Here is a 20,424-nt window from a genome sequence, read left to right on the forward strand (position 1 = left end):
GCTAGGCCATTAAAAACACAAATTTTTCAAGCAAAAAGAAAGGTAGCTGTGTTATTCAAAAGAAAAACATCCAGGGTCCCAGAGTAAGACTATCTGTAGTAAGACTATCTGAAAAATCAGAAAGAATCTGTTGGTCTTGAGTTTTTCCGAGCTCATCAGGGAAGTTGATTCTTTTTCCACTTTTCTTTCCTGCTTTTTTTCTTATTTCCTATTTTCCTGATAAACCAGTGGAGGTATTTTGAAAGCTTAAATGCTATATTTAAGTTTCCATACTAAAAAAATATCCTTAAAATGCAACTTTGGATTTTTCTAGCTCATACAGAACAGACAATTGTTACACAACATTGACACAGGCAACTGACACTAGACTACAATAGAACATGCAACATACTTTATTTTAACAAGCATTGGTGTTATTCTAGATGTTTTCTATACTTTTAGAGGGGTGAATAATCATAAATTTCTTTTGTAAACTATATCAATTAAATCTTTTAGCACAATTCAAAAACCCCATGATTCATATAAGAGCTTGGTAGATCATAGTGTTGCAAAATGAATCCATTACTCATTTTGATGCTAACCTGATACATGTTGGATGAAGTCCATTCATATAGGCATGGTTTAGATAAACAGTTTTGGTCTATAGTTATTTGGCCGAGAACACTAATATTCCCCAACCAATGCAAAGATTATATGATTTGTTAAACCATTGCTAAGCAATGATTCCCACTGTATTTAGATCAGAAAACTGCAACTTTATACAAAATCAGAAAGACTTTTCTTAATCCAATAAACTGTGATTGTAATATTTGAAGTTTATAAATTTCAAAAAATGGCACCCTCTGAATTATTCTTCCTGTGGAAACATAAGCTCTGTGTGGTAGTATGCGGCATACAATTTTTTTCTAAAAACTACTTATTAGTTGTGATAATTATTGGTGATTTATTTATGATTTATAAAACATTTTTATCAAACAGCATCTGTACAAGAAATACTATCTACTACTGTCAGTACTTCAGATAAAGTATAAAATAAAATCACAACATACAAGATTTTTGCAGAGTAACACTCTGTAAAATGTTTTGTATCAGTAATGCACTTGCACTTGTTTTATACCTGTTCATATAAAGAACAAATATCTCCCAAAATAGCTATTTTGACCCTGTGTAAACAAATTTTATTCCTATTTCTTCTATTCATAGAGCAGGGGAAAAACCCTCTCCTACAAGTAATTTCCACATAGACTAACTGTGACCTTTGTCATCAGGAATTCTTTAAAAAGCATAACCGGGTCATATACAAAGAAAGACCTAATGCATCTCAATGAGCATCATTTGAATCACTTTGGGAAATTCAAAGGAATGAGCTTAGAAGTAACAGCATCATGTAAAACATTCATCATTTCTCCCTGCTCCTTAATAATAAATACAAAGACAGTTGTTTTCACATATTGCCACAAAGGAAGTATCTTAATCTTGACCCTTAAACATTCAAATCAGTAGTTTCGTATTTCCTTCCTCACTGAGGCTTCCATCTTTTATTTTGGCAGCTTCCATCTTCTACTTTGTCAGCTGTCCAACAACTTTTAACAGTGTCTTATTTTCCTGCTTTAATTGCTCATTTTCATCTTCTATATCATCTAGATCCTTTGAGAAAGAATAAAATAAGATATACTGCTATTGATTAATAAAAGTTCTTTTTAAACATTCAGTTAATAATTCATTCTACAATACATGATATAAATTTTAATTCATAAAACAAAAAAAAATGGTGAACTACAGACTGAGATGGCTAACAAACTGGTTGGGAGTTACTTAGTAAACTTATAATTTATATTCTGTAACAAACCTTTTACTCTGATATGAATGCTTTATATACTTTACTTAACTTTATTGTGGTTATTAACCAGCCCAGGAAAATTGGCATCCAAAGTACCCAACACTAAATTGACAATGTAAGGATAGTAAAGAAAAGTACACATAGACAAAACAAATGGGCTAAAAACCAATTTTTACATCAAAAATATGCTAAAGGACTTGGTCAGGCTACACATATGTAACAAGGAGAAAAAAGATTAAAATTAGCAAGATAAATTTTGAATTAGCCGTATAAAATACAAATATACTGTGAAACGGCTGTGAAAGTCTGACTCACAGACGAACACAATACAGAAGCCTGAGGATGGCAGATGAGATTCTGCCGAAACGTTGCTACAACTTTAAAAGCACAACTATAATGACATGGGAAAATACCCGAACAAAGCTGAATACCATACAAATATACTATATATACACAAACACAATATATAAAAGACTAAAATTAACAGAAGGGATTTAAGAATTATGAATTCTCTTACAGAAACCTGTCAAACCTGAGAAAGATATGGTACAATAACTGACATGGCATGTCCACCCCAAACCTAATGGTTAATGCAGAGCCTAGCTTCCAGGGATGCTGCTCTGGAGATAGCCATATGTAGGCCTTAGAAATCAGGTGGGTTATGGCTAGTGTACCAACCTCCCAGCTGCATAAATACTTTTTTACTGTGCCATTTTGATGGTTATGTGAGATGTGATTCTGCTTTCTCCCAGCTTGGGATCAAAGGCAGCTCAAGATATCTTTTATCACCATGGCAACTGTGAAGCTGATCCAGGATAGAGATGGTCTGACTCACTAAAAGGGTTTCTGCATAAGATCCATTTTCTCCCCCTCTTGAGGCAGTAGTGACATGATCTGAAGTTGGGGACATTGACATTAATCCATTCTCAAATACATATCTCTCTGTACTAGCCTTGATCCCATAGATCTTCAGGAAAGACTTGAAGATCCGGCTTTTCCCTCTCACCCTGGTATCAGGATGTTAGTAGATCCCAGTAGATGTGTTTTGCTCTAGATTACAAAGCAGTTTTGTGGAGCCTTGATTATTTTTAACTATGCATCATTTTATGGCTTTACTTTATGTATGTGCATTGTTAACAACTGTGGCTAAGATGGCAACTATATCTATTCCTAATTTATTGCCCCTTTCTTTTTGAATTGTTATCTTTGGTATTTGCTCTTTGCAGCAGACATTTTAGGCATCAGGATAAATTTTAAAAAAATCTTATTGGTTGTCGGAACTCATCTTACTGGTTGTGGGAACTTGTCTGAGAAATGCATGTTCAACAGCATTGTTTTTTACTGAGCAACACTGAACTTGTCAGCAGGATATTGTTTTATTATTTAAGCAATATAGACACTTCTCATTTAAAAAATGCAGTAGCAATGTCAGGATACAATTTTGAAGTTCACCACTGCTTTTATTTAATGTCTGAAAAAAGTATGCACCATATCTAGGATTCTCAAAAAACAATTTAATTTTACTTTTGTCTTTCTAGCGGGTCACAAAATATCAAAATAATTGTTTTAAAGCAGAGACAGAAACATCAAGATTTTATATAAACACATTCTGGAATGTTTATCTAGCACAAGAACATTCCAAAATGACTAAAAGTATGAGTTACTTGGACTAGGTCTGACCACAACCACTGGCTAAAATTTAAATATGCAAATATTTTTTTAAAAACCAAATTAATTGCATAGTGTGCAGGATTAGTCTCCCAATGAACCAAAATTCCTTTCCTAAATTACAAATCGCACTTTAAGAAGTAATGTCATGTAATATTCAATAAAATTCAAATAAGAAAACATTGGGCACCTAAAACAGCTACTCTGTTATAATTAAAGAACTCATGTTGCATTTCTCAAGAGCTGTTCTTAAGAATCCAGCTAGAATTGGCTATTTTTATTTAATATTTCTAACATGTTTCAAACTGCCTAACAATAAATCAGTAATAATTTATCCATTTGCATGCATATATTCATACTCATACTACTATTCCTTCTGACCATAGGAAACCTTAACCAACATGCAAAAACTAAGTAAGAGGTAATAAGCACAGGGGAAAAAAGGACATTAAAAAAGGAACTGCACCCACAGCTACTTTAACCCAAGAACACTCATTCGTTATGTTTCTCCATAACTTTCTATTCTTGCAAACATTCACATTTCTATCACCTCTGTGAACAACTCCACATATTGTTTTTCGTTAAATGATACTTTTGTGGTTCTCATTTCCATCCATAAATTTCTCACTCATTCCCTTCTTTTCAATCCATTCACTCTGTTTCCTTATTACAATTTGACCCTCATTTAATATCTCTATATAACCTAGCAATCTCAATATACTTCTTTCTGTTTTATACCAAGTCCATATTAATTAATTATAATTAGTTCTACCTCCTCTTGTTTTACCTTCCAATGAGTTCAATTAATCTTTTTTCCCAGTAAATTCAATTTTCAAGTTTAGACAATAAAATGGGCAAAACATATTCCTTTATACAGCCATTTACACTTATTTCATCATTCTTTATTCCCATTGTTTTCCCATGTTCAATTTTTGGGGGGAGGGTGAGGGAATGTATGACTTGTACAAAAATTCTAGGAAACACAGGTAGGTTGAAAAAGCACTTACTTACCCTATTTAATAAATCAATTTCCTCCTTTAATTTCCCAATCAACTCTTCTTTGTCTTGGGCTATCCTCACAAGTCTTAGGTTTTCTTGTCGCTCCTTTGCTAGATCCTTCAAAAAACAAAATTTAAAATATTTCATTTAAAAACAGTCACCCCAATAGACATTAGATTGCAACTTTTAGATTTATTATGCTTACCTTTTCAAGATCATCAATCTTCTTTTCCAAAGAATTAGTTGATACAAAGTTTCCGGAAGAGTTTGCATCCCTGTTGAACCTGCTATAACCTGTCCTGTCTGTACGTGAACATCTATTAGAAACTTCATCATCTGGTGTTGTACTATGAAAAAGTTCAATTTACAATTAACATATTTGATGCATAATAGAATTATCAAAATTATTTCTATATTTCCCATTTTAGTTGTGGCAATATCAATACTAAATTGCTGAAGGCAAATAGCTGCTGGTGTTAAGCTACTTAAAACAAGCCTTTGGAATGACTGTGCTAAATTATACCCATCTTCTTTATTGTATCATGCCGATAAAGCAATTCCACATTAGATCTGTTTTACAGATAAGCATCAATTAATCTGAACAGGCCATAAATATTTCAGTCTTCCAAATGTTCAACAATTTACATAGAAAATTCCCTACATCTCTGTTAGTTGCTATTTTTAGGATGGATATGTTACATTTGATGCATGGTACACGTGATTCTTTTATTTTTGTTTGCATTAAGTTAAACCAGGATACAGAGTATATGTAGGCTGCTAAGCCACAGTCTAAATATGGACTTCAAACAATATGCTACCCATTGGAATACTCTGACTTTTAAAAACACATTTAGTTTTAGGACCTTTATGTTGTGGGAAAGTGATTACCAGCTCTTTCTACAATCATTTTTCTCTTCCACTACCCAATGTATTAATTAAAATATAGGAAGTGGGTACTGTGAGGGACAGAATAAATAACTACAGAAGGTAAGAAAAATATGTCAGGAAGTAAACATTTTTCTGAATTCAAAAATCGTATTACATTCTGAAACAGAAATAAAACTTATGTTAAAATATCCCTATGTTCAATCTAATTCCTCAAAACTTCATAAATGCATACAGGCAGTATGTTCACAGTAAAACAGACAAAAAAATTATTTCAGTCACTGACCAGTAAAAATACATTCAGTAAAAAAAACAAAGCAAAGTTAGCCCCTATTGTCAATGACAACCATTTGTGAGCGAAGCTTATATATAACGTAGCAAAATATTACTCTTTTAGAGAAACAGATTTATCCTGGTTATTTAGCAAATACTTGCAAATAAAAATTATTGGAGCGCCTAGGAAATGTAGATGAAAAAGAAGTAATCTGCTGAATTCCCTGTAGAACTGGCAGTTCAAAAAAACATGGGCTATGGTTTCTATAACACCTGTGTCAGAGGGATAGTGCTGAGTTTCATAAGAAGTTATTCTATATTTCCCTTCCAAAATGGGGGCAGCGTTATACTAAGTTATATATAAAATTCTATTGAATTTTGAAACTGTGATTTAATATAAATACGAATCTGGTATGGAATTAAAATCTAGTTATTTTCAAATGTATTGTGAGGGAAAGCAACAATTACTGTTTGGCCTTCTATTTATGAAATCCTCTGCCTTAATATTGATCTACCTTGATCTAGCCCTAAAAGTCAAAACAGCCTCATTAGAAAAGCCATAGTGGCTCAACTTCTTTTGGATAGCTGTTTCCCAAGACAATTTAAAGTTGTTTGTCAATATTAGATAGTCAGTTCACTGGGCTATACTTTTTTTTTAAATAAAAGTTTTATTTAAGTTTTCACAAAACATACAAATACAAATAAAATATCTTTTTTTGAGAACAGTGTGGTCCCGGGTTATCACTTCTCCATACAGACATGAACTCAATACATATTTACCTTATACATTCTAATCCATATCTTATAACTATTTTCACAATTTTTTTCAATAGCGTTTCCCTTTCTTTACTTCCTATAGCCTTATTTTAAATTATCTCATAAAATTATCTCATAAAATTATCTTTCAAATTATCTTAATTCAATTACATATCTTTTTCTAATTTTTAAAATCTTTCTAATCAATGTTTTTATACTTTTGTCTGTCCTGTTTACAATTTCGTATTATCTTTTCTCATAAAACAAATTTTCCCCTGTAATTACTAGACTGGAGTGTAACATCTTTGTATCTTTTTTCAAATCTTATTTAATAATTTAAGTACATCCTTACAGTTATAACATTCATTTTTTAACCTCTATTTTATAACACATACCTATTTTCAATCGAATTCTGCTTGGTACATTCCCCTAAAATACACACTAAATTCTTAAAAGAAAAAAAGTATCTATGTATATATATCTATGTATATATGTATAACAATAGTAAATGGAATAATTATTCTATTCAAGTACAGTTCTGCCATTAATATTAACAATCTTTTACATTTCTATTTCTTTTAACAAACATTACCTAGTAATATCTTTTCAGTTTTTTTTAAACGTTCTTTTTAAATCATTGAGAGCCTTATTCTCTTTACAAATATTCCACTACACATCAATAGAAATTTTTCCTATCACTTTAATCATCTAACATATTATATAACAATGCTATCCCATGCACCTTTGCAGAATCCTCTCCTTAAGTTAAATTTTAACCATTGTCTCTGTCTCTTTTAAATAGTTTTATACCTTTAATTCTTGTACGTTTTTCCTGTACCTCTATATCTTTTTTCTGTCTTTTGTAGTTTCTTTTCCTTTCCCTCTTCCCTCTCTTCTTCTCCCTCCCCTTTTTATTCCCTTTTCTATCTGATTCTCCCTTCTGTGATCCTCCCTTCTGCTTCTTCCTGATATTATGATTACTTTTCAAATTACTCTTTTTTTTTGGTTGTTGCTTCAGTGCTTAAGTTTTTAACTCCCTTTCCCCCCCTCCCCCTTTCCCTTTTTCACCACTGGGCTATACTTTTTGTCAGTAGAGATATTTATCCAGCGATTGGATTCAGGTTTACTGACTCCTGCTTACCATGTTCTCAGCTCTAAAAGGGATAGAGCTCTCTGCTCCTTTGTTGCTAGTTACTGGCCTTTGGATTTTTGCAGCCCAGATATGATAGCAGTAATTACATAGTACAAATGATAGCACATTTAAGCTGGCTGCTGTTTGCTTCTGATTGCCCTATGCTGCTGTCCTCACTACATACATGCCAGAGATTGTGACCACCAAGTGGGGAGGGGGAATAGTGCTAGCACTAGCAGTGGTACAATTTTTACACTGCCAAGCTTACCTTTTTTTTCTCATAACTATCACAAAACATGGAGTGTTTTGGTTACAAGTTCTACCTAGACATTTTCTTATTTTTTTGAGATTTTTACCCAAGGATTCTCAGATTGCTGAACATTATTTCAAGGATTCCTCCAAGCTGAAGGACTGTCATAACATATTCCAGAGAGTCTATTTTATAATGAAAAACAAAAACAAAAACTAAACCCTATGTCTGAAGTAATACAGTGAATTGTTTTGTGGATGTAGCAAGCCATGGGTTGCAGGATTAACAAGATTCTTTCAAAGTAGCTTTATGCAATTTGGAACTCTTTTAAGATGGGCAACAACTTTTACTGCCCTCAGCCAATAATACCACCTTGGCTAGAAATAAAGGAAACTGAAGTCAATATATGTACAAGGATGAATGTCTGGGGAAGGCTGTTTTTAAAACATGATGACAAAACTGTAAGGAATTTTGCAGCTTAATACTATTACCATATTTGGCATTCCTTGTTCTGGGCTTTATTATCTACAAACAGGAAGTGTCTGTTGCAACACTAAACAAAAAGTTTGTAATTCAACTTTTGAAAGTTTACTGAATTCATATTTTGTAAAAGACCTGTTTAGTTGTTATATGCACTTTACATGGCTGAAGTTTCCCTGTAAAAAGTAAATGTCTTTTGCAGTTCTCTCCACAAGCAATCACATTTTTGCAAGTGTAACATTCTTGACTCACTTCTGTTGACTTGCATTTTGCAATAAAACCTAAAGAGGCAATAAGCACCTGAATCATCTAGAAAAATTAATGTTTTGTAAGTGGGTATACATGATTCTGGTATTTTATATGTGTTCATAATTAGCAAATTATAAGGATAAGTTTTTTTATCTGGCCAGATATTTGACACAAGGATATGTAGGACTTTCCTATTTAAAGGTGCTTTTTTTTAAAAAAAAAAAATCAAATATACACAAGAAAAGTACAATCCTTGGACTAAAGATGGGTCTGTGAAAAGCAGAACTGGTAACTGTGGCAGCATGAAGAGCCAGTGAGTAAACCAGCTCTTCTGTTATTCCTCTCTAGGCAAAGGAGAGGCCTTGAGATCACCCACCAGACAGCTATGAGCAGGGATCTCCAACCTTGGCAACTTTAAGCCTGGAGGACTTCAACTCCCAGAATTCTCCAGCCAGCAAAGGAGAGGCCTTGAGATCACCCACCAGACAGCTATGAGCAGGGATCTCCAACCTTGGCAACTTTAAGCCTGGAGGACTTCAACTCCCAGAATTCTCCAGCCAGCAAAGCTGCCAAGGTTGGAGATCCCTGATTTAGAGCTCTGGGAGATGGGGGAATAACCATCTTGCAGAAATCATGATCAACTCCTCTGAAAGGACACCAGGTTTACATAATTTCTAACTACTTTCAAAAATTGTTCACTAATTGCTTTTTAACTATTGGAAATTTTTATATTGTACTGAGAGATCTGACAGCACTAGGTAAGTATCCCTTCAATCCCGCCAAAGAAACTTTTAACTATAAGTTAAAATAAATAAAATTATTTATTTGAATAAACAGCAAAAAGATGATTAAAGCTTTGATTTCAGAAGTGTAGAAATGGACTAAGGGTCCAGATAAATTTCAAATGAGATGTCGGAGTTGATTATAAAGAACCCTTCCCATGGGAAAATGTTTTTGTTTTGAATTTTAAAAATCATGAAAGATTGTAAAAATTGAGCACTAGAGGGAACTAAAAATTACAAGAAGAGCACTTAAAGTGACCTTACAATTATAGGATGAAGCAAAGTGTTTTAACATTGGGCACACTGAAAGACATTTTTGAACAATGGATCCAGAAGTTAATTTTAATAGTACTTGCCTCTAGCTGATGTCTTAATAAATAAAAAGGATACAGACATAACAAATCAAGAGACAATGACCTGGGTCATTTACCCTATATTAGATTTAGAGAAAAGGCTTCTTAAAACTTTGAAAAAAAATTGTGAAAAGGGACAAAGGAAAAAATGAAAAGAAATCAAGTTTTATGATATTATTTGAAGGGACTAAAGATTAAGATTGTTAGAAATAAAAGGAATATAAAGTGGTGTACTTGATCAAAGTTAAAATTAATTATGGTAACCCTTAATGGACTTTTCCTGTCATCAGAACTGAAATGATAATGCTTTATGGATTTGTTTACAGTTAAGAGATAGAAGATGGGAAGATGATATTCATTTGTTGTTATTTTAAGAGAAAATGATGCATTACTAAAATTGTTTATAGTTGTGATGAATGTGGGAAATCACTTCTTCATAATTTTTTTACTACATTCTTTTCTTTTTTTGCACCTTTTCCATTTTTTCTAAACCTATTCTTTTTATTTATTCTAGTTTTTTTTTCTACTTGTACTAGTTTTGACTGTTGTAATTAGATTATTTAATACAAGTACTACATAAAAAAGGATACCATAGGCCAGTGGTGGCTAACCTTTTTGGGCTTGTGCCAAAAATTGTGCGTGCGGCAGCACCCAGAATACAATGCATGCGCCCCCTCCCCACGTTCCCTGCGCATGTGCATGCAATTCCCCCCCCCGCCACCCACTTACCTGCACTGCGCCTCACAGCTGATTTTTTTTCCGGTTGGTTTGAGGCCTTTTTCAGCCTCTCAGAGGCTTGGAAAAATCCTCTGCAAGGCTTTTCAGGTTGAATTATAGGCCCGTTCGGGCCAATAATTCATCCTGAAAAGCCTTGCAGAGACTTTTACCAAATCTCTGGAAGGCCGAAAAAGACCTCAAACCAACCGGAAAAAAAATCAGCTGTGAGGCGTGTGCATGCATAGTGAAGTAAGTTGGCTGCGGCTCGCTCGCATGCTAGCACAAATGGCTCTGCGTGCCACAGGTTTGCCATCACCACCTTAGGCAATTAATTGTATATCAAAAGCCACTACTAATACCAGGAAGGTCACACTTTCCCCATCCAAGTCATGATGCAGGTCATTCAGTAGAGTGACAGTGCAATCTCACAAAATCAGGCCTTAACCCTGACAGAAAAGAGCCCAGATAATGCACTTTTAGAATGCTGCAAAGTTGATCCATGCAAAATTTATTACTGAGATTCATTAAAACTTCTACTGATGGACAATGAGATGATCTACTTCAGAGCATGGCATACGATGTTCAACTTTCTAGAGCTAAAAAGGAGAATGTCCGATTTTTTGAGAATACTTAATTAAAGTGAAATGGAACAAAAGGAATACTCTGTCATGCTAATGTAATAAAACCATATATTTATAACTCTGAAAGTTATGCTTCTTGCAGATATTATGGACTCCTCTTAGGAAGGTAATACTATCATTATATATGGCTAAACTGTTCTTTTGCCCTTCCAAATAATTTGTTTAGATTGATTATTTTCAGAGTCATGGTTTCTTGGGCATTAGGTACCCCCAAAACAGAAGAAGATAAAAGGCTTTATTGCCATCACTTTGTCTTTATGTTTGAAAAAAATAAAGTTCACACTGTATTATGTAACATATTGTGCTAGTTTTCTCTCTTTTGGATGTCTTTTTGAGATTGTACCCAAGAAACATCTGCTCCCATAGAAGCAAGATTGCTTTAGTCACATTTATTATTACTTTATAATAAAAATAGTTATTGGAATGTTTAGCTCTTTAAAAAATACTAAATATAATTACACAATTACTGAAAAAATAGTGTGCATCAGTAAAAGTAGACTTTTTGTTCCTATGTTGAAGTGGCTTACAGTTTTGATACAGTGACTGTTGGGTGATAAGGTACAAATGAGTAATTAGGGAACAATAGATTAAGAAAGGTTTATTTAGTTGAATAGTAGCACTTAAAAGCAGTAGCATACATATTAGAAAGGTGACCCTATGTGTCCTGAACTGGATACGACTGGAATGCACCTGTATCTAGGGAAAGCTGTGTAATATATTGGTTCTTAGGTATTTACATCTAATATTCTATATTCTAACACAGATAGAGTTCAAAAGACATCTGTTATTAAACCGTTTTAGTACAAAATTTGAGTGTTTGCTTTCTATAGAGTTGTAGTTATATTTCAATGATCAATAACCTACTACGCAATTCCTTACCTTTTGTATCTGTTTCCAATTGTCCTAGAAGTGTCCTGTTAAAATATATTTTAAAAACACAATTAAGTATCTAATATTTATAATTGCTGATTTATGATTATAACTTAAAACAATTAGAGATGTGTGCTTGACATAATTCCAAATACCATTCTTTGATCAATATAAACATCCAGCAAAAAACAGTTTACAATGAGAAACTGCTTCACAATTCTGAAGATTTTTACAGTAGGATCCAGTACATTTGGGACCATGGAGCCCAATGGAAATTCTAAAATTTGCTGAGAATTGTATCTATAATTATTTATCCATAGTCAGATGACTATGTGCTAGAAATATAGAGAGCAATGAGCATAACTCATTTTGAGGCTTAGCTCTACAACAGCAGTTTTGAAAGTGGTGTTAGTGAGAAATGATATTGTATAAATAAAGAAAGGGAATAAATATAACTTATTATATCCCAACTTTGCCTTGAACTGCACTTAAAGTAACTTATGAAAACACCCCCAAATGAAAGATGTAGATAAGCAGAAATTAAAAGAACAAGAGAGCTGACATTTAAATACATCACGTAGTATTGATTATAGGAAGCCTTCCAATAGTTTAATTTCAACTCTGATCATCATTCCCCTGCCAACATGGCCACAGGACAAAGCTTCAAGGACTAGAAGAGATAACTATCATGCCTGATACAAATATTTACAAACTATTTTAGCTACTGTGTCACCATCTCACAAATGGTAACTCTCTTTCTGCAAATAGAAAAATGGGCAAAGAAGCCTATGTATCCGGTCTGTTCTAATATTCTTCACACTTCAGCAACTAGCAATTAGTTCTTTGACTCTTGTAATAACAGAACGAAACAGAAGTAGAGTCAATTTTAGACCTTTTCGTATAGTATCTGGTAATGCAAAGCCTTATGTAATGATGGAAGAACTCCAATCATTACATAGGCAAATCATTATTTATGAAAAGAAAAAAGATACTACTGTAATTAACTAACTAAACCCATCAGTTTTTACTCATTCGAAAACTTTTCCAAAGAAATAATTAAAATTAAAGATCAAAACAAGTTAAAAATATTAATTAGAAGGTATCAAAATTAGTTTGGATGACTATTTAATTTCAACAGATCAGTCACTGTCATTGGATATGTACTTGGTCAAACTATTTAAGATAGTCCTCAACTTACAACAGTTTGTTTAGTGACCATTCAAATTTATAATGGCACTTAAAAAAGGGACTTATGATTGTTTTTCAAACTTATGACCATTGCATCCCCGTGGTCACATAATCTAAATTCAAATCCTTGGCAGCTGACTCACATTTGTGACAATTGCAGTATCCCGGGGTCATCGCCTTTTTCCAACCTTCTGACAAACAAGATCAATGGGGAAGTCAGGTTCACTTAATAACCATGTTACTAACTTAACAACTGCAGTAATTCATTTAACAACTATGGCAAGAAAGGCCGTAAAATGGGGCAAAACTGACTTAGCAATTCTCTTAGTCACAGAAATTTTGGGCTCAATTATGGTCCTACCTTGAGGACTACAATATTAACAGATATAAATTCTGAGATTACAAACTGAAATGCAAAACAGTGAATGCTATCAATAAGGGGATGCTCTAGTAAGGTGGCTGTTCTGGGTTATAACAGTTAACAATTAATTCTGATTTTGATTCACATGAATTCTGTTAATTCATGCTGATTTGAATTTAATTAACATGATCAGAATATTCACAGACGACGCTAATAAATGTAATAGTTAAACCTTGGTCTAATACCACAACAACATTTGATTTTTTTTTTATTGATCCTATTAGAAAGTAGTTACAAGTCTGTATATCTGTGCATTATTTCCACCTCTACTTATATTTCAACCTTGACATCTCATTCAGTTTATTGGAAATTTCTCCAAGGTCTTAATGTTTTATGACCTAATCCTTAACAAATTTGCTTATTGGACATAGCATATGCCAAAAGTGTTGCTAGGTATGCCTGATTCATTCTATAATTATCAAACGCTATATACCATTTTATTTTATCCTTCATGACAGTACACAAATGGTTCTTTGGGTTTTACAAGAGTTGCTATAAAATAATCCAGAAGGCAGAGGCAATAGCCAAAGTTATGACTACAAAATAAATACAAGTTATGATTTCTGTATCATGTTATTCAAAGGCAATCTATAATGCCAGATCAATGTAACAGTGGCACTAAAATCTGTCAAAACAAAAATTAAAGGTATTTGTAGATATATATTACAACATCTCACCTGCAATATATATGAAGCGTTTGGATCCGAAACAGTGGATTCATTTTGTATTGTATTTTGTTGTGTGATTGCATCTTCTCTTTTACGTTCTTTTTGTCCTGCTTCATCATCATCATATTCATCCAAGCTCTAAAATTTAAAAAAAATCCATGTTTTCCAATTTTTACATTAAATCTGAAGTAACATATTCAACAGACTTTGCTATTGAAAAATTTATCTATACCGTACATCAGGGGTCCCCCACCCATGTTCCGTGGTCCACTAGTGGACTGCAGGCTAATCGCCACTGGGCCGCATGAGGGACTGGCTGGTATGCGTGTCCCTGCATGCACATGTGGGTGCTTGCAGCCCCACTCGCACAAGTGCCATAATGGGCACTCGCAGGTGCTTGTCGCCCCACTCACGCATCACCACAAATGTCATGGGTGCTTGTGCACATGCATGCATGTACACATGTGCTTGCCCCATCACAAAATCATCCCATTTTTCCCCTTTCCCCCCACTCCAGGCCACCAACCCAGAAAGGTTGGGGAACTCTGCCCTATATGGCCTTTTGCGTATTAACAGACACCATTCACCCCCATTAAGATGTGTACTATGGATTGGTCTAAAATTTGCGAATTAGTGGTTTGGTTAAATGCAATATAATATTTCAAAGGTAAACTGTATCTAGAAATGTGATCTAGATTCAATGTAAGAAAAGTTCTGAACATAAGTTTGAAAGAAAGGAATTATTAAAGTACAGACATTATAGAATCTTTTAATTAAAACTCCAATAGTTAATTTTAAAAATCATAACACCAATCCAAAAAAAAGGTCAGAGGAACAGCTGAAATCTCAAACTAATAATTAAGTTTTCATACTGGTATTCTGGTTGGATTGTGAAGATATCTAATGTAGTCTTTCCTAAGCTGATGACCTTCAATGTTTATTAAATCTAAGTTGTTATTAAAGTTATATAGACTACATAAAGTTATTAAGTTATTACATTTAAGTTGGTAACTCCAAATCCCACTATTTTCACAACAACATGTGCATGTTTCTGTCCAACATGCATGAAAAGCACCAGTATAATTGTAATTGTTTTACATAATGTTGCACCAATAAAATTATAACAAGTATTAAAAATACATTAAAAGGGCATTGAAATTGACATATCGCTTTAAAACAGTATTTCTATAATAGGAAAGCTGCTGTGATGACCCAGCAGATGGCACAAAGGCAACACCGTCACATGAGTATGAAGAGTCCCTTTAATACATCCAACTTTGCCCCTAATGTCCAGGTTACCTTCGGCTGGAGAAAAAACTCTTCCAAGAACAGTCTTTAAATGGAGTAAATTCAATCCAAAAACAAAGTACATACAAACTGAAAATAAAAATCCACACAAACCATGCTGCAGTAATTAACATATGTCCTACATTTGTATATTAAACAGTCCCATTCAAGTCAAAAATTGATTTCCCTCACAACTGAAAAACCAGTAGGCCAGGGATGGGGAAACTTTTATGGCTCCCTCAGGAATTCTGGGAGTTGAAGTCCATAAGTGATAGAAGAGCCAAGTTTCCCTACCCCTGCACTAGACCATGGTTAAGATCTATGCACGTTACTCTAATCACGTTGAATAAGGGGTGTGAATTAAACATCTAAAATAAAAGCCAGACTTCAAAGCATAAATAAATTATAACTATGAGCATTCAAATTTTTTCTTTACTTGTTGATATTTTTAAAAGCAAAAGTTATTTGTCTTTCTTTAAAAAATAAGATACTTCCAAGAATTTTATATATTTTCCAATTTGACAGGTAGGAAATGAGAGAGAAAGAGAGAATGCTAGGTGTAATAGGGCCAGTTTTGTTTCCCTAATATTGTGGTGTTTTCAAGGCCCATACTTTGTTTCCATATCAGCAAACAAAAGCATACATGACTTGAGGGAAACTAAAATTCAGAAACCTTTTTTAGCAAATGGATTGCACAGTATCGGTCATGCTGTAAGAAATAATCATTAAAGTAAAAACATAACTGAAACTTGACAAGATGAAAGAACATGTACCCTTCAAGATTTTAATCATTTTAAATAATTGTTAAAACTGATTTTAAAACTTCAGATTCATCCAGGATTGTTGCAGGTACAGTGCTGATTCCTACGCTAAACTTATTCCTAAACTGGTTTTCATCAGCAAGCTCTTCCCAAATGTGTAAAATTATTTCAAGTTGTTTTACTTTTGCTAAGAGCTCCTACTAATAGTTATTCCTATGAATTTTTGTTTATATTAAAGAATTATGAAAATATGAAATTGATTCAACTAGTTTTTATTCCATATGTACAGATTTTTCAGCTGCTGTTTTTCCAAACAATACTAAGTAGCAAAAGTTATATTTCTGGCCTCATACTGGGTTTCTTGACTGTAATAACTGTTCTAGCACTACATTTCTGGTTTGAATCAAATTGATGACATCTGATGGAAAACATTAGCAAAACTATGATACCAAAGAACAAAATTTCTTTTTTAATCAGTTACTTTTCATTTCTTTCCTACCTATTTTTATGAGATATTTCTGGCAGACCTCCAGGATAGAAGAGCTGGAGGCTTAATGTGGCTTACTAAAAGATTATCATTTATATTCCTGTCTGTATATAAAAAGATAAGACAAACTCAATATCTGATGTCTTCATGGACACAAACATATAGGGATTTTCTTTAGCAGCAACACTGAAATGATTTTCTATTGATTTCTTCCTCCCTCCACCTTCTAGTCTTAAAAAGCTTCAAGCTTACAGCCTTGTTATTTTCTGTAGGTTTTTCATCCAAGCACTAACCAGGCCTAACCCAGATTAATTTCTAAACACAGATAAAGTTGTTGCTACCTGGTGTCTGGTATAATATAGCTAAATTTCAATGGATTAACTCTATATCTATATACTGAAGATAAAATAATATGAATTCAACTATTGAGTCCAAGGTTCAATACTACTTTACAGCACCCACACCTCTGCAAATAAGCATAGTTAATGCAAAACAGTTTTAGAACCATCACTACAAAAGCACTGTGGTAATTAAAAGTACAATAGCAATGTTACATATTCCATAATAGTAAGTGCAATCAATTTTTTCTGTCTAGAGTACTAAAATACATGCTTAAATTTTTCAAATGTAGAGAATATACTGAAATAATTTATTTTAGAAGAAAGACAGCTGAACCAGCATCTGAGGGTGAAAAGGAATGTTTTCACAGGCAGAGTTAGTAAATACCACTGATTTTAACAGACATTCTTCCTTAAATGGAAGCTAACACTGACTAAGCTAAAAAATATATTTTCCTACAATAGATGTTGCAACCCAGTTATTAACCTTTGCAACACCTTCAGCCAGAATACATAAAAAGCTGAACACTTTATAATTTTTTCATAGTTTGAAATATTCTGTCATTTTTCATTTCTATATGACAAAGAAAAGCTATACTTAAATGTTATCATGGCAAAAACAGTACATAAATGGATTTACATAAGCACCAATCTTACACTCCTGTATGTATAAGCTATACATAATAAATGTATGAAAGAGAACACACAGTCCTTTAAACGTGACATCTCTAAGTGTTAAGAACATTTTCAAGGAATTGGAAATGAAAATTTAGAATATTAAAACCCAGTATTAATATACCTAATCCAGCTGCCTTTTAGTATTAGACTGTTTTAGGATAGCCATGTAATTCAAACCAGTAAAAGGCAGAGGTTTCCAAAACAAGTCTTATTGTTATTGTTTATATTTTTATATTGAAAGTGCCTTATTTAGGGTGACCCTCTGCTGCTGGAAGGTTCTTTAATCTGGCAATGGTTTATGTCAGTTGGATGGGGTGGGAATCTGCTACACTTTCCAATATACTAGCAAAAAAGTCTGTTCCACTCAGTGGATAGGATTGTGAAAGTTGCATATAAGGTAACGTAGGGGAAGTTTAAGCAAAGAGACAATCAAAAACAGGTTTTCCTTCCCCATTTTACTGGGAGAAGCTTCAAAAGGCCTCTCATTAATAATCTCCAGTACGAAGTACAGTTTATTGCTGTGTATTTCTTTACTGCACTACCAGTGACAAAAGGATTAAAATTTAATTGAAAGAATTTGGCAAAACATTATTATCTGAGTTTAGTTGCAATGGAATTCCCTAGGTTTGCAAGTTCTATCTTGCTTGGTGAAGCGGAAAGAAAAATGGAAATGTCTGCTTCCACTTTAGATTAAGTATAATTTAGCGTGTCAACAAAACCAGAAAATATTGTTCATCTTACATACTGTTAGACAAGAAAGGCCAGACTCAGCACCAATATTTAAATCCTTGACTTGCAACCACAGTTATGACCGAATTGCCATTATTGATGCAGTCATAAAGCAAGGTATCACACGACCACATTGACTTACAATGGAAATCCTGGCATTCCTCATTGCATTTGGGAGCAAACAAATGTTTGCTGGAGCTTGCTGGGCCAAGCTGGGGATCAATGTGGGCCTGGGGAGAGAAGGCAGCTGAGAGAATGAATCAATGGTGGCATTCAGCAGGTTCTGACCAGTTCTGGAGAACTGGTAGTGGAAATTTTGCGTAGTTCAAAGAACCGGCAAATACCATCTCTGACTGGTCCCACCCCCATCTATTCTCTGCCTCCTGAATCCTAGCTGATCGGCTGGGTCTACTTTGGTTGCCTTACATAGGAGAACAGAGCTGGAAAGCAGGTTAGTGGGGTGGGGAGGCAATTGGTTTTGCAGTAACCTTCAACCAGGAGTGGAGGGAATGGAGATTTTACAGTATCCTTCCTCTGCCACGCCCACCAAGCCACACCCACAGAACCAGTAGTAAGCAAATTTGAACCCCACCACTGGAATGAATGCTCTCTAGTACTTGCTACAACAGCTGATATTTCTCAGGGCATAGCAGGCTAACCCAGAGCCACAATTCTGGATCTGACTGGAACCCCACAAGGCAGTTAAAGGCAGTAAAAAGACATAAACAGCTAGGGGGAGATAGATGTGTGGGAATGGGAATGTCCCTTTAATTTAAGTATGAGCAGGCTGCCAAATGCCTGAATTTTAATCACGATTGTAAGAATGCTACAATGGACCTAACTTTGGGTATACATTGTACTGTATGCCCATTTTTTCAGCACCATTGTAACATCGAAGGGTCACTGAATAAATTATTGTAAATTAAGGCTCAGTTGTGGTCATACGTTGAAGATTACCTGTATCTGCAATGTACTGTGATAGTAAAAATATAGCTGAAATTCTTCTCAGTGCACATTTTTAGTGTGCAGGTAACATGCTTATAAATTTTTCCAGTTTTATTTGTTTTAATTTTTACTGTAAGACTCTCTTTCATCACTGGGCCTGCCACACCCAAATGGGACACTTAAGGTCAATTTTCACTTATTAAATTGCTTGTAGCAAATACAGATCATTAACTGGACCTAAACAGGATCCAATTTTATTGCCAGTGAATCCAGTAAGTACTCTGATTTTCCTGGGGCATACCTAACGTGAAGTCCCTAAAGACTGGAGCTTTTACCCTAACCTCAGCTTTCAAACTGATACAGGAAAATTCCTTACCCAGAAAGACAAATACCCCTGTGACTCTAGACACAAAAAACAAGGGAGCATGTGCTTCTCCAGAGACATCCATACTAGCCATATCTCATCATTACTGTATAAATACCCACAGCACACAAGACAATTCTACATCTCCCTGCTGTTTTCAGATATCAACTGTTCTACAACATACGATGTCGTTACTTGATACCAACATGGTGCAACGTGCAATGTTGCCAAGTTTATTTATTCATTAGATTTGTGCGCCACCAATCTTATCTAGAATCATGTACTGCAGTGCTCAAAATTCATCAGATCATATCAGTCTTAATATGAGCGCCTCAACTTAGCCCAAAATTTACGTTAAGTTAGAAATTTGATAAATAAGTTATGCCCCATTTTACAACTTTTCTTGCTACAGTTAAGTGAATCACTGCAGTTAAATTAGTAACACAGTGAATCTGGTTTCCCATCACTACATATTCCTACTGCTACATATTCCTACCGAGCAGTATTTCTACTTAAAACATATTAATTGTGCCGGTTTGTGTTCTGGGACTTAAATTCAATGTAGATATTAAGTAATCTAATTCCATGGCCATAATACTATTAGAGGAAAAATAACAGAGATTAAAAAAACTTAATGTATTATTCATCATAACCCACATATTA

The 20,424-nt window shown here is 34.0% G+C and overlaps 1 protein-coding gene across 1 annotated transcript in view; it reads right to left on the bottom strand.

Annotated features, from left to right (window-relative positions):
* Positions 1–376: 376 nt before the first annotated feature.
* The window catches only part of PAWR (pro-apoptotic WT1 regulator), a 35,319-nt gene continuing 15,271 nt past the window's right edge, over positions 377–20,424 (bottom strand). The window contains exons 3-7 of the mRNA XM_026699209.2: positions 14,182–14,310; positions 11,905–11,939; positions 4,713–4,854; positions 4,520–4,624; positions 377–1,647 (exon numbers count right to left, since the gene is read on the bottom strand). Of these exons, the coding sequence (XP_026554994.1) occupies positions 1,561–1,647; positions 4,520–4,624; positions 4,713–4,854; positions 11,905–11,939; positions 14,182–14,310 (498 nt within the window). The 3' untranslated portion in view covers positions 377–1,560. The remainder of the gene's footprint in view (positions 1,648–4,519; positions 4,625–4,712; positions 4,855–11,904; positions 11,940–14,181; positions 14,311–20,424) is intronic.

Source organism: Pseudonaja textilis, chromosome 5 (assembly GCF_049901715.1).
Source record: "Pseudonaja textilis isolate UNSWEBS1 chromosome 5, rPseTex1.2, whole genome shotgun sequence".
Lineage (NCBI taxonomy): Eukaryota > Metazoa > Chordata > Lepidosauria > Squamata > Elapidae > Pseudonaja > Pseudonaja textilis.